At 48.7% G+C, this 20,789-nt stretch overlaps 7 protein-coding genes across 7 annotated transcripts; 3 read left to right on the top strand and 4 right to left on the bottom strand.

Annotated features, from left to right (window-relative positions):
• Window positions 1-146: 146 nt before the first annotated feature.
• On the bottom strand, window positions 147-2,963 carry F5147DRAFT_795944 (uncharacterized protein; the record flags this gene model as incomplete). Its single annotated transcript, XM_041443163.1, has 7 exons — window positions 147-170; window positions 217-416; window positions 471-1,096; window positions 1,220-2,144; window positions 2,295-2,325; window positions 2,373-2,663; window positions 2,718-2,963. The coding sequence occupies 7 exons, from the start codon at window positions 2,961-2,963 to the stop codon at window positions 147-149; spliced, it is 2,343 nt and encodes a 780-aa protein (XP_041299634.1).
• A 1,378-nt stretch (window positions 2,964-4,341) lies between these two features.
• On the top strand, window positions 4,342-5,295 carry F5147DRAFT_122343 (uncharacterized protein). The gene is made up of 3 exons (XM_041428138.1): window positions 4,342-4,472; window positions 4,534-4,556; window positions 4,612-5,295. The coding sequence occupies exons 1-3, from the start codon at window positions 4,464-4,466 to the stop codon at window positions 5,057-5,059; spliced, it is 480 nt and encodes a 159-aa protein (XP_041299633.1). The 5' UTR covers window positions 4,342-4,463; the 3' UTR covers window positions 5,060-5,295.
• Window positions 5,296-6,768: 1,473 nt separating this feature from the next.
• F5147DRAFT_757070 (uncharacterized protein) lies at window positions 6,769-8,831 on the top strand (the record flags this gene model as incomplete). The annotated part of the gene is made up of 3 exons (XM_041440363.1): window positions 6,769-7,865; window positions 7,925-8,576; window positions 8,617-8,831. The coding sequence occupies exons 1-3, from the start codon at window positions 6,897-6,899 to the stop codon at window positions 8,829-8,831; spliced, it is 1,836 nt and encodes a 611-aa protein (XP_041299632.1). The 5' UTR covers window positions 6,769-6,896.
• Window positions 8,832-12,357: 3,526 nt separating this feature from the next.
• On the top strand, window positions 12,358-13,405 carry F5147DRAFT_832445 (Fat storage-inducing transmembrane protein). Its single transcript, XM_041443814.1, has 2 exons — window positions 12,358-13,221; window positions 13,272-13,405. The coding sequence occupies exons 1-2, from the start codon at window positions 12,480-12,482 to the stop codon at window positions 13,310-13,312; spliced, it is 783 nt and encodes a 260-aa protein (XP_041299631.1). The 5' UTR covers window positions 12,358-12,479; the 3' UTR covers window positions 13,313-13,405.
• On the bottom strand, window positions 13,406-15,706 carry F5147DRAFT_665462 (Metallo-dependent phosphatase). Its single transcript, XM_041435112.1, has 6 exons — window positions 15,463-15,706; window positions 15,197-15,411; window positions 15,054-15,143; window positions 14,765-14,991; window positions 14,528-14,711; window positions 13,406-14,465 (listed from the first exon to the last, which is right to left on the bottom strand). Exons 1-6 carry the CDS (start codon window positions 15,625-15,627, stop codon window positions 13,532-13,534), a joined length of 1,815 nt encoding a protein of 604 aa, XP_041299630.1. The 5' UTR covers window positions 15,628-15,706; the 3' UTR covers window positions 13,406-13,531.
• A 15-nt stretch (window positions 15,707-15,721) lies between these two features.
• Window positions 15,722-17,504, bottom strand: F5147DRAFT_665460 (uncharacterized protein). The gene is given in 5 exon segments (XM_041435111.1): window positions 15,722-16,146; window positions 16,203-16,301; window positions 16,354-16,902; window positions 16,922-17,222; window positions 17,282-17,504. The coding sequence occupies 5 exon segments, from the start codon at window positions 17,423-17,425 to the stop codon at window positions 15,833-15,835; spliced, it is 1,407 nt and encodes a 468-aa protein (XP_041299629.1). The 5' UTR covers window positions 17,426-17,504; the 3' UTR covers window positions 15,722-15,832.
• A 10-nt stretch (window positions 17,505-17,514) lies between these two features.
• On the bottom strand, window positions 17,515-19,356 carry F5147DRAFT_750120 (carbamoyl phosphate synthase small subunit). The gene is made up of 5 exons (XM_041440153.1): window positions 19,249-19,356; window positions 18,958-19,194; window positions 18,094-18,901; window positions 17,859-18,039; window positions 17,515-17,808 (listed from the first exon to the last, which is right to left on the bottom strand). The coding sequence occupies exons 2-5, from the start codon at window positions 19,142-19,144 to the stop codon at window positions 17,680-17,682; spliced, it is 1,305 nt and encodes a 434-aa protein (XP_041299628.1). The 5' UTR covers window positions 19,145-19,194; window positions 19,249-19,356; the 3' UTR covers window positions 17,515-17,679.
• Between the last annotated feature and the right edge of the window lie 1,433 nt (window positions 19,357-20,789).

Genomic DNA, 20,789 nt, shown 5'->3' with positions numbered 1-20,789 from the left:
CTGTTTTTACCTTAGTGTTATGTTTGCACTTTTGTAGCTTACATAATCAAGTTACCTTTTCACCAGTTCTACTATGAGTCTGAGTATTCAGCAAGTTTCTATCATATTTCCTCTTCTCTGAGCCTTGAGCCTGGTCCAGAAACCCTTTAGGGTCGAATAGCAGCTAGGTTCTGCAAGACCCAACATTGTTCAGACTCACCATCTGAATTGTTGTACCTTCACCGGAATGATATCCCCCATCTGAGTGCCATTAGAGCGCTTCGATCTTTTCAGAACATGCAGCTGAGTATTTGGATCACATTCGCTAGAAATGTCAAATCGTTGGACATAAACGATGAACTGATCTTCCCATGGCCATAGCTTGCCACATTGGCCAATAGGCCATATGAGAAGTCTGATTTGGGCTATGCAGTGACCTGGAGAGCTCATTCTTTAGTACATAGCTATCGCAACGAGAGAGAGGAGCGCACCTGAGAGACCACTAGTAGGCCACGAATGCTCTGCGTTGGTCTGGATAATGACCGTGTCATAATGGCCCAAAGTCCAGAGGCCACTAGGTGGTGCACAGTTTAACGTCTGAGCTGGGTGAATGTTGTGAGCATGGTGAAAGTCCGTTTCTTGTAAACAAATTTTGAACCACACTTGAAGCTTGTCGAATGGAAGTTCAGCATTAGGTCCAGCTCTTCTCGGACCACCAATTGCATGAACACAACATCCAGATGTCACCTCACGGTGAAGAAAATCAGTGAGAGCTGGTCGAAGGTCTGGTAAGTTGAACATGGTGGCAGCTTCATCGACTTTGATACTCCTGATAGAAGGATCATACAGGATATGGAGGGCAGTGCACCCAACAACGAAAGAGCGTAATGGGACGGGTATTGATCCCACTTCCTTGTGCAGTAGTTCTTTTGCGATCTGGAAATAGTCCATGACAGGATGCAGCTGACCAGGTTGTCGAGTCTTGGATGGAAATTCCACGAGGACAATGTCTGCGTCCACGTCCACGTCATCCAAGTCATTATCATGGTCTTCTCGGACAACCTCCAAATCCTCAATGCTCAACTTGCCATCCAAAAGACCGGTAGCAAGATCAAACCTATTACACTTGTCAGCACGGTCAAGATATCAACATATCTGCGAATCGTAGTTATTGTTATTGGTCGATCTTGCAGGGTCTTTGATCTCCGTGATGTGCGCGTGTTCGGTGGCATCAGCGGACCACTGTCCTATCACACCAGAGTTAGAGATGCTAGGAATGATGCTCTGCATTAGCTCAAGCTTAGGTATGTGCCAGTTGTTGATGGGTGTACTGCCTTTTCCCTGGCAAACCCCAGCAGTGATGATCTCATGCTTGTTCGCATGGAACTCGTCCAATGCAGCCGAGATGCGGGCAAGATCGTTGTCATTGATGTGCAGTGACTGCACAAGATAACGGAAGTGCATGAGTGCACGTATGGCAACCATGACACCAGGAGACATTGCATCCGCGCTGAGTGCAATAATTGATCGCTGAATGTCTCGATGGCAGCGACCGGTAACTTGTTTTAGCTTCAATATGCCTCCATGAAAATGCCGGTAACCAGTAGTAGGCTGTAAAACTGAAAACTGAAAATCTAACTCGGAATCTCCCACAGCAACCGTAATCCATTGGGTGTCATGGTCATAAAACTGCTTGTGAAGATGGTGCAGTGATTCAGGAGTAAAGAAATTGGAGGGTTTGGCTAATGGCCAGTCACTCCAGAATGGTTTCTCGACGCCATTCAGACAGAACTTCTGTGACTCACAGAAGAATGCTTCGAGGTTATGTGGATCAGCGCGTGAGCGCACAACATCCAGTTGTGCAAGAGTTGTTGATTTTGTCCGGGGTTCATGTCGAAAGGCATCCCTGAACTGTTTGTACATAGCCATGGTCACTGGAGACATCTTTCCACCGACGCATGCCAGCATCATCGCTTCCAGGGTATCGGCGATGTAGCTAGCAAGTGGTGTGAAGCAATAATGGCTGCGTCCAATCGGATCTGACAACATGACACCCTGTCGAGCAGCCGACTTCAGTGGTTCTAGTACGACATCCAAGCACTGATGGACGAGCCAATCCTGTAATACACCCCTCATCCATTTCTTCTTATGCACGAATTTCAGGACTGGTAGAAGGGCAGTGAGGAGGAAAGCATTCGAGGATGATTTCAATCATGTATTCATGTGGATATTGGCGAGGCTGATAAGTAGCGGATGGGCAACACGATCGCCTGTCAATGCAGTGATACAGGTCTTGTCCGAGGATAGAATGATACCAAGCAGAGTTGCACCACAAGGTAGCGCCGACTTTGAGAACAATGAGGTGATGACTTTGAGAGGGACGTAATACGGACCTGCATGTTCCAAGCATGTTCGCCTGTCATCCACTCAGTATATACCCGAGACAGTCTCTGCGCCGTGGGATACACTTTGCGAGAGGTGAGGTCCAAACGGTTGTGAAATAAGGGATGGTTGAAAATACTAGCGATACAATCGAGCGGATCCTGCCAGTAGAGGACAACCGGTGTCTTCGTGGAATGGGATGTACGGATCACCTGTGACTTCCAACGTGGACCCCCCGGTAGCGTTTCAGCCCGACCTCGCAACTCTTTGGCTGAGTGGAATGATAGAGGTAAATCGTTGATCTAAATGCTCCCTGAATCAAACAGTTATAATGTGTCTGAAGATAATAAACTCACCATCTCCAGTGACAGGAAAGAATCTATCTTGCCCATGCTCAGGCCTGAACGCAGAAGCCATGCTGCCATCTCCCATTCCTTCTGGCTGGTAAACGGATAATACAGGTTTGTTTTGCGATAGATGCTGTTTTCATCGGCATCAAACAAGCTCAAAAATGTGTAGCCCTCCTCAAAGGCTAGCGGGGGTTCAGGAAAATAGTCAGTTACTTCAGCCTCAGTCTTTGCCCCAATTTTGGCCTTGTTCATGGTAGAAATCATAAGATTCGTCGATGTCACCCGCTGCCATAGGAACATCTGGGTCTTCACTAGTAGGTGGGAGCGTGGTGTTAAGCTGAATTAGTTCTTCTAACCATGTATTGCATCCAGACCGCGGTTGGCTCATATGACGAGCAACGGAACTATGATCCTTGAATTCTTTTCCGCACGATGGACACTGAGCTGGTGGCATGCTCGTGGAGAAAGATGATCACAGAGAAAGTGTAAGTAGTCACCGCTGCACGCAGTACATAGTACTACTATGCATATGGTCCGGCATTTTCCGCCAGTTTGTTCTTTTCTTCATGTTATCTTCGCCGCTCAAGTTTGATCTTAGTGCTTTGCGATCACTGTCAGCAAGTGCCTCGTGCTCTCACACGGGTTCTCACTCACACGCCAGTGAAGATAATAATGACACTCATGATGTCAGTGGCATACGCAACCTATATGAAGTTCTTGAAGCTGTGAATGATATAGTGAGTCGTCTGTGTTGTCCATCATTCTTGCACAATTTACATTTCAATACAGTCTGTCCAAGACTCAACTGAATATGAGGCAAATATTATGATGAATCTTGTGAGAGCCAAGCATGATGTTTACCGGGCTCAGAAGGCACTCGCAGATTGTGTAGTGCGAGAAAACAAGGCATTCGCAAGCCTACTCAAATTTCGAGCAGAAGCTGCTGAGATGATACAGATCTCGGGCTGGGTGTTATGAGGATCATTTTCAACGTGCATGGTTGGTCTGTCCCTCCTAGTCGTATCCCTCAGGAACAAGGTGGTGGATCACGTTCGTGTGGTAAGTGTGATACGCACTCTATGCTAATATTGATTTCTAACTTCTTTACAGCAACAACATCGGGTGTCTCGCATCGCTGGCGCCCCATAATTCAACTTGATTAAATGGGTATACTGTGGGGTGTTGATATTTTCATCGTGTTGTGTTATGCTGTCCTGTCATCGTTACTATTCCTAGTACTATGTGTTGTATGCAAAGCTTACTATGTTGAAACCTCATGTATACAATTTGTGTTCTCAATTGATTCAGTCACTATCTAGTAGTGCCAGTGAGCCTCGAACTTCATGTTGAATTGTGTTGCTACTTTTGCGCCGGTACCGGTACTAGTAACAAGTATATACTAATTATCAATAGTACTACACTACTATGTTTGTGGTGCCAGTAGTAGCACGTTTGAGACTCTGAGTTTTCACAAACCATAATACATGTTGAAATCTGTGGGTGGATTCGGACTGGAACTGCTGTATCACTGTATACTGTGAACCCGTGCAAACTGTGAGGCTCTGTGACTCGCTGTCGCAAGACCCCAAGTTTGTGACCTCTGTGAGAAAATTGGACTTTACTGATGATAGCCAGATGCTACCAAGTTGGGTCACCCAACCTCTACCAGCACATATACTCTCCGTACCACTGTCGCTATTTTGATATTTATCAAGAGAAATATGTAACCAGGCCTGAGGCAACCCTTTTCGTATGGCCGAGGTATATATGTTTCACGTTTCTCATGCACGTTGGTCTTTATCCTACTCTACTTTGTCTCTAGACTCTTTCCTCAGTATTGTCAATGTCAGCAGTCCTTTTCTTTTGACAACGTCAGTGTCCCACGTTTTGCGAACTCCAGACTACATTTGCCTTGCATCACGTCTGCTATCACAGAGGTCAAACAGAAGCGTGATGAAGACCAGGGAACACCATTCACACATAGATTGAAGGCAGACGGGTTGCAAGACCTATCAATAATCACGGGAGATAAGCTGGTTCAATTCTCACCCACACGGCCCACTCCGCAGGCATTCTTGCTGGTCTGTCTGTGGAGTTGTCATGATTTCGGGCTGCCCGGCTTTGCAAACAGTGCACAGAGCGTGAAAGAACAGGAGCAGGATGACTTGGACTCCCGTTCGCAAGCCTTTAAGTTGATCGTTCGCCTTGGACAGCCTTTTAACGCACTTTTACTTGGGCAGCATGGTTTGGAGTACAAGATAATCACATTGGATCATAGTAGTATCACCGCAGAAGTTAAGCAAAATGAATGTATGAACAAACCAGGATTCAAACATACTTATAATTAATGAACTTAAGAAACACAGCCTAAGCGACGGAATTGAATCGACAAGGCTCTTTCATGACCACAACGAAGGCCTGGTTATGGATAGAGAGGCCACCTTTCCAGATAGCAACTCAGAAGGTTGCTATAAAATTGAATGAGTAATGACGAAATGAAGATGAAGGAACTATACATTAAATTGCAGCCGACGGGGCAGATCTGGGTTACAAGAATTTTCCACCGCTATGGCATATGTGAGATCTCCGTTGTCACGGTATGAGCCAGGCTGGTCACGAGCCCAAGACCCTTGCCTCTTTTCATGCGGTCTGGGTTGTTGTAAAACACGTTCGTGAACGCTGACCAGGTCAACCAATTGGGTTAGCTTGCTACCATGGGTGGCTTGCCTCTTGGTGCACTGTCTCTGAATATATGGGTGTGCTAACCTGTGAATAACATCTCAGGCTGCATCTGGCCACTCCTCATCATGTCTACAGTACTCATCTTCTGCGGGAGTTTTTGACTATAACGGCCTTCTGACATTTTGCCCAAGTGTTGCAGATGTTTGTACTAGAGCCGCGTCTGATCCTCAGTGTTCGAGAATATAATGCTAAGATTATCGTGGTCAGGTCTGACGAGAGAACATGTGTGACATCCATTGCTTTCCAGGGTGGTGAAGTTGACTGATGGAGACACGTCCACTGCCATAGCACGTAAAACGATCCAAACCAACCACAGTACTGTGTGGGGAGCACGCAGATCATTGATTTTGTTGAGTTGATGTTCCGAAGTAATCTGGAAAATAGGATTTGGCCAGGACAAGTTTTAATGATAAATGACTCGGATGTTGCATTGCTAACGAATGTCGTATTACATAAACTATTAGCAGAACTGTGTCTCCTACTAAGATCAATTTCTCAGACTGTCGGCATACGAGTTAGTACTGCATATCTCTTTTGCCTGTATTTGGGTAGATTGTGATCAATCCAAACGTAGATCATAGTACACCAATCTCCACGGACCTCATACTCTCTCAGACATCTCCAAGCCTGAGAGTCCGATGTACAGTCAGTACTACCGTGACCTCCATCAGCGCATGATACATGCCCTCACTACTGCCACCATCGCTCCTTTGGTATCTATCAGGAGAAATAAGGCCACCCTTTTCATATGGCCAATTTCAGACTACCCTGAGCCTCTTTTTCCTAGACGAGTTGCTCAGGCTATGTTTCTTTGTCAAACCCTCGAGACGGTATAATCATCTACATATACATATCCTGAAGGTGTGTTGTTATCGAGTGACAGATGACGGTTATGGTGTTGATCCTACATGTCACCTTCATGGACATAATTTAGCACCAGCCCAGTTGATTGAAGGTATGGACCATATGGTTCGTTATCGCATGAACAAGCAGATAAATCAGCAAACACCGGTGACGTGCCTTGGCCGCCTCTCTATGTCACGGTGGTGTCCCGTCATCTATAACGCCTAACGGATCTTTGGGTCACCATGGCAAAGCAAGATGAACTGAGATACTGAGCAGAAGAAATAGTATATGGTCACAGAATTGACCGCAGTGCGTGATTGTACCAAACATATGTTCTTACTTCTTCTCAGCAGGTTGGCGGTGCACAGAATGAAGGGGTTAATAGGTATTCACAAAGGGAGGGGGCGTTGATGGAAGCTGTGGCAGCGTGGTAATACCGAGGTAAGAAAAACGTCAAGTTAAGGGGGTAGAGATGATGAAAAAGCAATATTATTGTGGGATTCAAGTTTTACAGAGCTAAAGAAGGAATCGCGGATAAGCGCCTGAGTAGGGTTATAAGGAGAAAATCTGCGCTACCCACTACACACAAGATCCACAATGCAACAACATTCCGACGACGAATACCTTTACAATGAAGACCCTGACGGGGGTGAAGACTTTGATGACTCGGAGGGTGAAGACCTCGACAGGGATGAACGCCCTGATGAGAGTGAAGACCCTGATGACTCGGAGGGTGAAGACCTCGACAGGGATGACGACCCTCAATGGGATGGACGCCCTGATGAGGGTGAGGACTCTGATGACTCGGAGGGTGAAGACCTTGACAGGGACGACAACCTTGATGACTCAGAGGGCGAAGGCTTCGACAGGGATGATAACCCTGATGGGGGTGAAGACCTTGATGACTCGGAGGGTGAAAACCTCGACAGGGATGAACGCCCTGATGAGAGTGAAGACCCTGATGACTCGGAGGGTGAAGACCTCGACAGGGATGAACACCCTGATGAGAGTGAAGACCCTGATGACTCGGAGGGTGAAGACCTCGACAGGGATGAACGCCCTGATGAGAGTGAGGACCCTGATGACTCGGAGGGTGAAGACCTCGACAGGGATGACATCCCTCAATGGGGTGAACGCCCTAACTCTGAGAGTGAAGACCCTGATGACTCGGAGGGCGAAGACCTCGACAGGGATGACATCCCTCAATGGGGTGAACGCCCTGACTCTGAGAGTGAAGACCCTGATGACTCGGAGGGCGAAGACCTCGATGACCCGGAGGGCGAAGAACTTGACAGGGATGACGACCCTCGATGGGGTGAACGCACTGACTCTGAGAGTGAAGACCCTGCTGGAGGGGAAGATTATTATGATGGCGAATATGCTCACCAAGTCGCTGATCAAGACCGTTACGAAGATGCTGATGAAGAAGTCCGCGGAGACGAGGTTGTTGATGAAGGCTCTGGAAGTGACGAAGACTCAGGGAGTGACGAACGCTCTAGAAGTGATGAGGGCTCTGGCGGTGGCTCTAACTTTGGCTCCAGGTCCAATGGACAACCATCACATAATGTAAGCTTTTGCTGTCAATGTGTGTACTCATTGCAACTTGAGCTAAGTACTTCATACAGATATTCACGACCGTCTCAAACGCGCATACCACTGAGTTGCTGCCGACGCAAGAGAATGATAGCGAAGATGGCAACAATGATGACCCATATTCCGGACGCCACTGGCAACCAAACCGTCCACAACCTAGTAACAAAGTTGTCAACAGCAACTACGACCCCCACCCCAGACACCGAGCACTAAATCACCCGCATAATGAAGATGTCGGCAACAACAACCCCAGACACCAAGCACCAACTCACCCACAGCATACTAACAAAGATATCGGCAATGACCACCCCCACTGGCACCCCATACGCGCACTAAACCGCCTATTGCACAAGAAAGATGGCAGGAACGATGATCCCCATCCCGTGCATCAACCACCAAACCTCCCACCACACAAGAAAGATGGCAAGAAAAATGATCCCCATCCAAGGCGCCAACCACCAAACCGCCCAGGACCCAACAATCCTCCTCAACCACCAAACCACCCAGGACCCAGCAATCCTCCCAGACATCAACCACCAAACCACCCAGGACGCAAGGATCTTCCTCGACTACCAGATCGCCCAGCACACAGTGATTTTTCCGGACGTCAACCACCAAACCACCCAGGACGCAAGGATCTTCCTCAACTACCAGATCGCCCAGCACACAGCGACTTGTCCGGACGTCAACCACCAAATCGCCTAGGACACAACGACCATCCCAGACATCAACCACCAAACCACCCAGGACCCAGTGATCCTTCTCCCGGACGTCAACCACCAAACCACCCAGGACCCAATGATCCTCCTCCCAGACGTCAACTACCAAACCGCCCGCCGCCCAGGAAAGGTGGCAACAATGTTCCTCGTCCATGCCAACTGCCAAAACCTCCACTCCCCAGTAACAACCATGATCCCCATCCTGGGCCCCAACCACTGAACCACCCACCACCCAACTCCGAACATGGGACAAAACTCAAGACCCACGCCAAAGCCAATGAAATCAATGGACACCCATTATACGATGATATCAAGGTGAGCTTTTCAGGCCCTTAACGTGTCTCCCTATCATGCAACGTGAACTTCCTTGATACAGATCAAAGTCTTGCCGACTGTCTGGAATGCATCTGTTACTGGTGACCTGCATACTGCCGAAAAGCTGCTAACCCAAGAGATCGACGCAGATGGCAACAAATATGATTCTTATGCCATTCGTTCAGTGGTCAGAGCACGGAGTTCTGAATGGGATAATGCGCTTCAAGACGCAGTCAAGGTCAAACCCTCTGCATACCGTTAGTAGTCTGTTCATAACGGATATGTTGCAGTCAATTGCCACCCAGCCCTCGTTATGGGGATATATTTCCAAGAGCATCGCCCTCTGCGGCAATGGACAACTATGGGATGCGATGGAAGCTTTCGACCTCGCTATCACATTTTCTGATCGTGATCCAGTTACCATTGATCTTTTACTGTTGATCAAGGTACGCTCATTGTTGTGTTCATAGTCTGTCTGTCGTACTAAGACTTTGTCTAGGCTGTTGTAATTTTCAATGCCGGTCGCCATAATGAAGCAATACGGCGAGTTCAACGTCTTGCCATCACTGACCAACACTCGGATGCACTTCGGTGCAGCATGGTAGATGTGGGTTTTATGTCAGACCGGATGAATTTTCTTATTCTGAAATACGCTCCTCAGGCATATCTGCATGTACAGCTTGCAATGATTACTTTCCAGAATGGGCAGTACAGCAAAGCCGCTGATAAACTCACAGCCAGTATTGCCACCATAACAGGTTTGTTCCCGCCTGCCACACTTTTGGAACCTAGATGGAAAATATTCACACTGGTATGTCCTTACAAAGCCGTCGAGGACAGCTTTACTCATGGACGATATGCGTCGAACAGCTTTTTGGCTGGGACTTTGATTCTTTATGGCGAACTATCAATCAACGACGATGCGACGCACTCCTCCGTGCTGATCGAGTGACCGAAGCAGTCAAATCTTTTCAATATATGATGAGCATGATTGATGACGATATGAAGAGCGGCTGCCTTGAATGGTCTTCCAGTAAGTGTGTTATTATATCGGACAACCTGAACATCGGGATTCATTTTAATATCGATAAGCCTTCAAGCGAGACTGTATCGCACGATGTGTCGCAAAGGCAGATGAGGCCATTGCCGCGAGCGACTATGAGATGGCTGTTGAACTTTATTCGGCTGTGATCAGGCTGGATCCCTCACACGACTCCTTTTTTGAACGCCGCAGTAAGGCCTATTTGGCGCAAAAACATTATGCGCAGGCCCTTGCTGACGCCGACGCGGTGCAGATTATATCTATCATGTTTTTAGTTGACTGTACTGATTACTCCAACGCAGGTCATCAAACTCAGTCCTTCTTCTCGTCACGGGTCCGAACTGCGGCATGCAGCACTTCGTGGTGCACAACAATCACACAAGAAAGCAAACGAGACATTTGAAAGCATGCTCTCCAAGTTGAACCTCAAAAATGCTCCTGACTCCCAGATGCGAGGCAAGTCTTGAGTAACTCTTGCACTACCATTCGTTCAACTAACTCTTTCTCCAGCGCTGCGTCAGCAGTATACTGAAGCAGAGCAAGCTATCAAAGGCGCTATTGATACTCATCTGGAAAAGGCGCCGCTTCGTCTACTTAACGTGTCCACTGGGCGTTTATGCAATGAAGATGCACAGAGAAATGACTTCATGCAAAGCAAAGAGTACAGCGAGCTTCTGTATTCATCGATGACGCATATCCCCCTCCAAACGAAGCCCATCAAGAAGGCGGTCGCGAAGTACTTCGGTTGGGTCATGTTATCACATAGGTGGGATAAAGAGGAGCCCATGCTGCACGACATCCAAGGCAAGGTCGTGTACGAGTTGAAGGGAGTTGCCGGCATAGAGAAGCTGCAAATGTTCTGCAAGAAGGCTCGTAGCATGGGGTATCGTTGGGCATGGAGCGATACATGTTGTATCGACCAGAAGAACACTGCTGAGGTTCAACGATCAGTCAACTCCATGTTCGTCTGGTATCGCCACTCAGCTCTTACGATGGTCTATTTGTCGGACGTCTCGCCTGCCGTAAAGTCGGGCGCACTGGCAAGCAGTGTTTGGACCACACGAGGATGGACTGTTCAGGAGTTCCTGGCTCCTAACGTCATTCTCTTCTACCACAAAGATTGGGACTTATATATCAATGACCGCTCTCCCAACCACAAGAAGTCACCCACTATCATGAACGAATTGGAGCGTTCAACAGGCATAAAGGCACGCGCTCTCGTTACCTTTAATCCCGGGATGAAAGGTGCTCGAGAGAAATTTCGATGGGCGTCACTCCGTGTCACTACGCTGCCGGAAGACATTGCATACTCATTGTTCGGCATTTTTGGTGTCCAACTGCCTGTACTCTACGGCGAGACGAAGGAACTCGCGATCTGTCGGCTCTTGCAAGAAATTGTCGCTCGGTCGGGCGACATTACTGTCCTGGACTGGGTTGGAAAACCATCCAAGTTCAATAGCTGTCTCCCAGCTGTAATCGCCTCGTATACCACTCCACCACACACACGACCGTCTCTATCTGCACAGGAGGTGCAGAATTATGTCTCCAGGCTGCAAAAGACTGTGGCTGTGGAGTCAGCTTTGAAACTGTATACCCTTTGTGACAGCCTCAGCGCACCGCGTTTCGCGAACTCCAGACTACATCTGCCTTGCATTACATTTGCTATCACAGAAGTCAAAAAGAAGCGCGATGAAGACCAGGGAACACCATTCACATACAGAGTCAAAGCAGACGGGCTGCGAGACCTATCAATAGTCACAGGAGACGAGCTGGTTCAATTCTCGCCCACACGGCCCACTTCGCAGGCATTCTTGCTGGTCTGTCCGTGGAATCGTCATGATTTCGGGCTGCCCGACTTTGCAAACGGTGCACAGAGCGTGAAAGAGCAGGAGCAGGATGACTTGGACTCCCGTTCGCGAGCCTTCAAGCTGATCGTTCGCCTTGGACAACCTTTTAAAGCACTTTTACTTGCGCAGCAGCGTGGTTTGGAGTACAAGAGAATCGCGTCGGATCGTATTATCACCGCAGAAGTCAAGAGCACGACTGCTGTTCATGACATGATGGGCGTCAAGATGGTAGAAATATTGTAGCTGCATTTTTGTGGTTGTGAATTAGTTTCATTTATGCTTTGTATGGACAATTATAGGCAGCCTAGGCTGGACGTTTGTGTTATATCGTATGCTGAAATTCAATAGCTCGCAGTGACTCCTGCTGGCTTTCGTGCACATGTGTTGGGTTAATGCCTGGGGTGTTAGTGGACCGTGGTAGTCATTTTGAATATTTTTCTACTCCGTTCTGGTATGTTCTCCTGAAACACAATACTGCGGTGACGCGTCGCGTACTAGTGTTAGTGAGCACTGAGCACGTGCATTGCTTTTTTTTTTGGCCCCTTCAGCCGAAGTACTTACGTGCATGCTGCAGTTATAAATCAATGTCACCACGTTCACTGTGTACGATCTTTTTAACCTCTTCAGCCTACTAGACCCAGATCTTGTAATACCATTCCACGAAATGTCAGTTGATGTGCGTTATGCAGCATTCGGGGGAATCACAGCGATCCTCCTTTTCGGAACACTCTACTCAGTCGCATACGACACTTATCTCGACACCTCCGATCCCGCCCTCACACATCTCCCTCACCACCTACATGCAACGCACTACTTCGCCAACAAAGCCAACATCCTAAACTCATACTTCATCAAACGCGCATGGGGTTGGACTTCCGCGGCCTTCCTCACGCTCTGGCTCACCAGCCCACCCCACAAGCAGACAGTACACAGAGTAGTCAAGTGGGGCGTAGAAACAGCCATATGGCTCGTGTTCACAAGCTGGTTCTTCGGACCCGCCCTACTCGAAAGGCTCACAGCAGCTTCGGGGGGCGAGTGTACGGCCACCCTCCAATCGGGTGCCGTGTTCACCGTCCCGTATGAATTCTGTCTCACGCGGACAGCCGTATCACAAGAGACGCACCCGTTCTTGTTTGTTGGGTCGTCGGTTTGGGCGCCGGATGATAGGTGGCCGGTGGTCCCTCGCCTGAGGAAGGGACATGATGTGTCAGGCCACGTCTTCCTCCTCACTATGTCTGTCCTATTTTTGGTGGACCAGATAAGGCTGTCTTTGTGCGCGAGGAAATGGTCGCTTCCGCATGCTTGTGCAGTCGTGTTCAATATTGTGCTCATCGCAATCTGGTTCTTCGCCATCTCCACCACCAGCGTGTACTTCCATACGCCATTTGAAAAGTTTACTGGATATCGTAAGTCTTGTTTCGTTTGAGAATCGACAAACGGCTTACTTTATTTACAGTGTTAGGAGTTGCGGGCTACATGGTGACTTGGTTGTATTAGTGTACCAGCGCGCTTGTCATAGATGTAACATTTCGACATCGCTACCCAGTCTGTTTGTAGTATACAATGTTGACAATGTTGACGTGGTCCAAAATTCACCATAATCATGTCAAAACGTCCGCGCCGAGTACTGTGATACATTGTGCACTACGTCAATCATTATACGGGTCGAAATTCATGTAAGTAGATAGTCTAACATCAATCGCAAGCACCACTGTCTCAAAAGAACAGCCAGCCAATCAAAGCCCACGTAACAACAGCAGGCAGTGCAACACTCATGCTGTCGCCTCCCAACCTCCACAACATGCCCCTCCGCTTACCTCTGTACATACTGTCGCTGCTGTCAGACGCGCAAAACATTTTCATCTCCCCCCACGTCGGCAGCGCAATCGTTATCCGTCGCCGCCTCCCTCCGAATACGAAGCTCCAGCTCCATGATGGCCATTTCCTCTCTGATCGACGTGCGCTCGGTGAGGGAATGAACGATGGCGCTTCGTGAACGTCCTCACCCGAAGGCCAGACATGGTCGCTGTGATGCTGGGAAGGATAATGTGCGGGGTTCATTTCGTCCTCGTGCCCGGCGTGGAAAAGCGGGATAGGACTCAGGAGTGGAGAATCAAGCGGTGATCCAGAGGCTGATGGCGACAAGGCACCGAATGTAAATATCTCTTTTGCAGGGACACGCACTGTAACTGAAGGCGGAAGTGCCACCGCCGGACTCGTCGGACCACTCGACTTCCGCGGGGACCAGTTAGCCCAGATTGCAGATTCTGGGCCTTGCGATGGGGAACTTGGTCTACTCCTACTCGCAGAGACAGGCGAGAGAGTAGAGAAACGGCGACGATGACGGCCGGTTGAGATGTTGAGGTATAGGAGCACGATGGCGGTGAGTACGAGAGCTGGTAGGTATATCGAATTGAATATGCGGAAGGTATCGGGCAGAAGGCAATGCGTATCTGCGAACGTAGAACCATGGTGCGATACCGCAGAGTCTGGTGGGATGAGAGAGAGGAGCTGGAAACCCGGGCGTCGGATGTGCTTGGATGGGGAAAATGATTTCACAGTCACTTCCCGGGCGGTGGTCTTTGCCAGTACATTGGCATCTGATGCGGAAAGTTGGTGGGTCATGTTGCAATAATCTCGATTGTCACCGCTGTATAGGGGCATATAATTTAAACACGGGAATAAGCGGCTGATGTATCTTTATGCACGTACCTGAAGACAACTGCTGGACGAAGCGTGTGCAGAACAAATCTAGTGGTTTCTTTACCGAGCATGTTCTGATACCCATGACCTGCACTAGCGCGTATAGAGCCTTTTTCACGCAGTGGCCCGCACGATGTACTTGCTGGTCGTGACAATGGGATATGGCTGAATAAGATGATGGGGCTAGATGATGCTAATAATCCCGACATCAGCAACATACATCCAGAAATGCAAGACAGCACCCACCCCTGATGGCAACGGATGCGATGAACTCGATTGGACCGCCCACAGCTGGTGTCCAAGTCTCATACTGCTTGCCCTTTCCATGTCGGCGATAATCTTCATCAACCAATCCAGGGGCGTCGATGAAGATCAGCCTATGGCCAGCCAAATCGATCTCCTGATTCACAGGACCAAAGTACTCGGTAAAGTATTTTCGCGCATTCTTTGAGGACGCAGAAGATTCTCCGAGACTGAAAAACAAAGGCCGGGTCACCAAATTCCCGAATGACCACGTCACGAGTCAAGTACGCACCCAACATCTCTATTCCCTGGAACAAAATAGTTTGGCACGGATTTGTCCGTGGCGAATATCCCCTTGAATTCATCTACGTAGTCTTTGTATCTATCGAAAACGTTCAGCGCATATAAGCGGGTGGTTGCAATAATGACACGTACTCGTCTTCATTCGTGACGTAGCGTCCAGAGGCAAGCACGTCGCCTAGCCATACGACTACGTGAGGGTGCAGACGAGTGACGACGCTCCAGCCTTTGCGTAAGTATCTAGTAGAGGATGCATCATAGTCAAGCCACGAAATCCCTGAACGCCTCGGGTTTGGGAGTTGGGGGTCAGCAATCAAAAGGACTCGAGTTGGCTTTTCTGTTGACCCAGCCTTGACCACGTGTCATTACGAGGACAGGACTATTCAGTTAGACGAACTCACCTCCTTCAACTCCTTGTCTGGCCACTTGCAATCTGATAAACTGTAAAAAAATACACCGAATTCGCACCAAATGACAAGAACGACCCAGAAGAAGCGAAGGAGGTTGATAGTGGTGTTGCGCGAAAGAAGACGCGACCTGGTACGCTTTTCATGGATAAAACTCATTCCGCATCAGTAATTGAGGAATCGGCAAGTGGAAGGCGAAACCCAGATTCAGTTTGGGGAGAGATCAAGGAGAGCTGTTTTAGGGTTCGCCTGATTTAGTTAAGCGTATAAATTTGGTATAAATAGTACTCAACATCCGAGGTATTATAGGCTGATCCAAAGTTTCCAAACTACTTATATACAACTACATAAGAACACCAAGATCTCACTCCCAGTCGCTCTCCTCTTCATCGTCCTCATCCTTCTGTACATGCTCCTGTGCATCTCCCGCAGCACTGACGTTACCAGAAACGACATCATAACTGTCCTCACTACTTTCCCTAGGACTCATGGTCATAGGAGTATTGAATTGCGAAGAGTTTGGGAGCGATTGGACGTCGCTCGTGTCTGCCGCTTTCGGTGCCAGCGTACGTTGTGATAGGGTCGACGACTCGAGAGCTCCGATGGATTTAGATTCAGGAGCAACGGATTCGTCGTCGTCATCCTCCCAACTGAAATCTTCTTCGGTCTGGTGTGCTCCTGTGAAGGTATCAATCAATAAAATGTCGTGTTGCAAAAGACAAAAAGTCATGTACCGTGAATAAGAGCCTTGCGTCTCATTTCTTCTTGTTCGATCTGATATACGCGGAAGAAGTATCGTGTCCAGAATTCATCGTCAGAAAGAATGGTAGGTACTGAGGCAACGATAAGCAGCGTCGACAATGAGAATCATAATAGTCAACGTACCTAGTGCATTGAACGTCTCCTCCAGCGTTTGGCCATCATTTGTATCAGATAGCGTCCTTGCGATGCGTTCTGACCAAAATTTAGTACCAGGGTGTTCATCCTTGCTCTGTGCCTCAGACACCCAAACATGGAACGTCTCCCTCCCCGCATCAGCATCGGGATCAAGCTTGATGATCTCAGGATTACTCTTCAGCTGCTTCAACAGCGCTTGTGCGCGCGTCGCAACAGCCTGACGAGCATCTTCACTTTGCCGCCTCGACGAAACGCCCGAATCCGTCTCCTTGCCCTTGCCCTTCACATCCCCTCCTTCCATCGGTAGCATCCATACGTCAGATCCATCCCAAACCAGACCCTGATTTGAGTATCCTTCGCCCTCCTCTGGTGGAATTACTTTCACCGCATCTCGCAGGGCTTCACTGGCTTCCTTCATAGCTTCCCGCAGCAGATGTTCGCTCTTGTGGACATATTCCTCCGCCTGCGCACGCGTCACCCCCTGGACGCGCTGAAATTCGGTAGTTAGCGTTCGTCCGCAATTGAGACAGATCGATGCTTTGTGGGTGTTTAAGACTTTCAGGAAGCTGAGCTTGGACATTCGAGACAATATTAGGCGGAAGCGAAGATTGGAGGCGAGCAAAGAATGATTGTGAAATCGAAATTGAGCCTTCTGCGCTGTGCGATTCTGCAGTGGGCGTCTCAGGAGCTGTGCCACACTCGCTCTCGCTCTCTTTGTCGAAGGTATCCTCAGCTTCATTAGCGTGGGCATCATCAGCAGGGGTTTCGGTTGATATAGCAAGTTTGCCAAGCTCCTTCTGTGCTTGTGTGACCACCTCGCCGAAATCCTTGCGCGCAGTTGCGAACGCAGTTTCGCTCTATTAGATCTCTGGCGTGAGTTTCAATTATCGCAATCATAGAGCGTATGTGAACGTGCCTGCTTCCTGAATCCTCCCCAGAACTTTCCGAGCTGGCCAATGACCTGAGAAACCTCTTCGTTGAGGCTCTGCTCTGGGAGCGCATTCACGGGCGGCGTGTTCGTACCCGTCCCAGTCAGCCCATAAGTGTCAAGGAAATTCATGGTCGATGATTGATGACTAGACTTCCTGGATCCAGGAATACGGGTTGCGTGCATGCAACGGCGAATCCATGAACACCCGATTAGGCAAGTTTCCAACCACAAAATACAAATTATACAATTGCCAAGCTATCGCGAATTCCACGAAATACAAGTACAAAACAAGACCCATCAATCACCTTCAGAAATAAGTATCGTACACCGTATCTGGTCACGTATAAATGAGAACTTTTTTTATGGTAGAATAAAGTGATCAATCAAGCAGTAACTTGGACACGGGCAGGCTGCTCCACCATGAAGCTGGCAACATCAATGGTAGCGGCCACAGGCATCTTGACATTCTCTGCTTTATGCATACGGCATTCATCGACGAAGTCCGTGAACATCTACACGATAAATTAGCAACGGCCGAGTTAGACGACTAATAACAACAGACCTCAATTGTGTCGAGGGGGCCGCCGGCGCTCTCGGGATGAAATTGAACACCCCACACCTTTTTTCCGGACTCAGGGGTGGACTTGATGCCCTCTACAGAAGAGTCATTGCAGTTGATGAAGAATGGTTCCCAGCCTTGCGGGAAGGGGTCAGACAGCTTAAGAGCATATTGATGATTTTGACTGATGACGCCATTTAGCACCATCCATGACTCATGATAACTGAAGAATGCATACCTGGTAACATAAACCCTCCCAGCCTTAATGGAACCTGCTGATGCGAGAGCAAGGACAGGCTGGTTGTGCCCGCGGTTGCCGAACGTCATGCGGTATGCCTCAAGGCCGGCAGCCATACCGATAATCTGATGTCCCATACAGATCCCAAACACGGGCTTGTTCCACTCCTGAAGTGTCTTGCGAAGTATCGAAACGGCTTCCATGCATTGGCTCGGGTTTCCGGGACCATTGGTCAGGAATAGACCATCAAACTTGTCACGAATGGTGTTAAAATTGTAGTTCCATGGCAATACCGTGACTGCAGCGTTCCGGCGAACGAGAGAACGCAGAATATTAGCCTTGACACCGAAGTCAAGGACTGCGATCTTGATGTCCCCAGTAGGGTTCAGCTGGTAGGGATACTTTGTCGACACCTGGTCAACAAGGTTCTCAACTGCGGGGTCCCAATATTGCTCGGAGGCAGGTGCAGGAGCACAAGCATCAGTACCAACGGCAAGGCGACCGAGTGTGGTTCCTTGGTCACGAAGGAGGCGGGTGACTGCACGTGTGTCTACGCCAGTGATGGCGGGAATGTTGGATCGGCGGCACCATGACGCTAGTGATTCCACCGCGGAATGATGAGAGAATTTTTCTGCGACATCAGCTACTACAATAGCACTGCATTGGATGCCTTGAGACTCCAGGATCACACCAACGTCCTGGGAATCGATTGGTGCGTTGTTGGATGGAACACCGTAGTTGCCAATGAGAGGCGTGGTGAATACTAGAATTTGACCACGGTAAGAAGGGTCAGTCATAGACTCAGTGTCTAAAGGGTGAGATTATGAGAAGGCCGCGCATTAGATGATCAATATTTCGACATACAAGAAGTGATGGACGTTGAGAAGACGGTCTCGCCGAAGATGCTTCTGGGAGAACCAAATGAACGGCCATGGAAGGACTGGCCTGTTTTAAGGTGCAAGACTGCTGGTAAGGCTGAGAGAGGGCCTGTGTGTGTTGCGAAACCCCGGGAGAGAGTTGTTGGTAAACGAATGATGGATCGAGCAAACATGATTTATTGATCAGAATCCGATGAGGGAGAATACGAGGTCGCCGAGGTAGCTAAATGTCGAAATCATCAGCAGGATTGATCGAGCTTATAAGCAATAGACTTACTCGTCGCGTGTGTTCTGGGTGAAGATCATAGACGAGCTTGAACGCTCAAAAGGGGATCTGCAGCTGAAGATTGCTGACTGTCAGATGGAACTGTGAAAAAAAAAGATGAGTACGACGGTGTTTATATAGTAACCTGGCGAATTGTTGCCATTGTTTGTCGCAAAAGCGCGTGATCATCGTTTACTTAATTCGTATGTTATACTCCTATTTGAAAATCTCAAAATCGCCCAGTGACCTGATATTCAAAGCCAAGTACGTCTAAAATGAGAGAGAATCAATTTCTCACTAGCAAGTGCTGGACATACTCTGGAGGGCAGCCGAGGGCTCAGCCGCGGGTTTCGAGATACCCCACGAGTATCCTTCGTGCCGTCAGAGGATTCTATCTCTCACGACCATGGACCGAGTCATTAGGATATTAGTGTTTCTACATTCTCACCGCTCGTCACTCAAGACAGCGAATTGGTGATGACAAGTCTGTATATTTTCCTAGGATACTCTTGTTTGCTTCATTAACTGTACACAAAAGAGAAACGGACTCTATCAGCGCAAGTATGTAGAAGAAAAAAGTAATATGGATGGCCGCGAATGAGATCGTCAATAAAATATAGACGCCAAAAGTCCCTTAGTCTTTTTCGAGCGGAGCTTCCCTGCCCTTTGCGCTTGTGGGATATGTGACTGGCCCTCGTTATCAGATTCGGATGACGAATCGTCGTCATCGTCGTCATCATCATCATCATCCACCTGCCCTCCCATACCATTAACTATGGTGCCCGCACGAGGTGCGACAGGATTACTTTGCGAGAAAAGCGTTGCTTGACTCGCGATATCCGTCAGTCTGCGGTAGGGTGGTATCGATCTGCGCGTTTTAGTATTCGTCGTCGTCCTCTTCTTGCCTCCGGCCTCCGCCTCGGATTCAGATTCCGAGTCCGGAACTACCTCCATGTATTTTTGAACAGATGCCTTGTACTGCGAGTGTGGAAAGGGTACTTGGCTCGCCGGCAACGTGAAAGGTGACCCGCCGGCTTTGCCTGCTGAATCATCATCAGAATGTTCTCCCGGGCTGTCTTGATCAGATGCTTTGCCAGCAAGTTTGCCACTCTGTCCAATGGGAGAACTATCTTCCACCAAAATAGATGGCGAAGGTACACGAAGGGAAGACCATGTGGCAAGAGAAGCTGGAGGTTTCGGTAAAGGTTGCGAATGTAACGGTGTCACGCCATGGCCGTTCAAATTTGTGCTCCTTTTCGTTGGTTGCGAAGAGATGCGAGGGAGATCTGTCCGTGTTGCTCCCTTACCGCCGCGGATCGACGGTTTATCATTGCCTGTCCGAGTGGCAGTATTCTTCTTCCCCTCAGCGCCTGCTCTCTGGAATCCATTGACCTTGGATTCATCAGCACGTACAGGAAACTGAGACGGGCTGAGAAGTTGCCCGTGTCGATTCTTCATCCTCTTTGATACGCCGGACTTTGGAGTCGAGTGGGCTGCTGGGGAAGGTGGTCTTGCAGTTTTCTGAGTTGGCGGTGTTATAACTTCGATGGGAT

The sequence above is a fragment of the Suillus discolor genome, assembly GCF_016758755.1.
Source record: "Suillus discolor strain FC423 chromosome Unknown F5147scaffold_2, whole genome shotgun sequence".
Classification (NCBI taxonomy): Eukaryota; Fungi; Basidiomycota; class Agaricomycetes; order Boletales; family Suillaceae; genus Suillus; species Suillus discolor.
The sequence above is the reverse complement of the archived record's forward strand: the minus strand, read 5'-3'. Positions and strand labels throughout refer to the sequence as shown.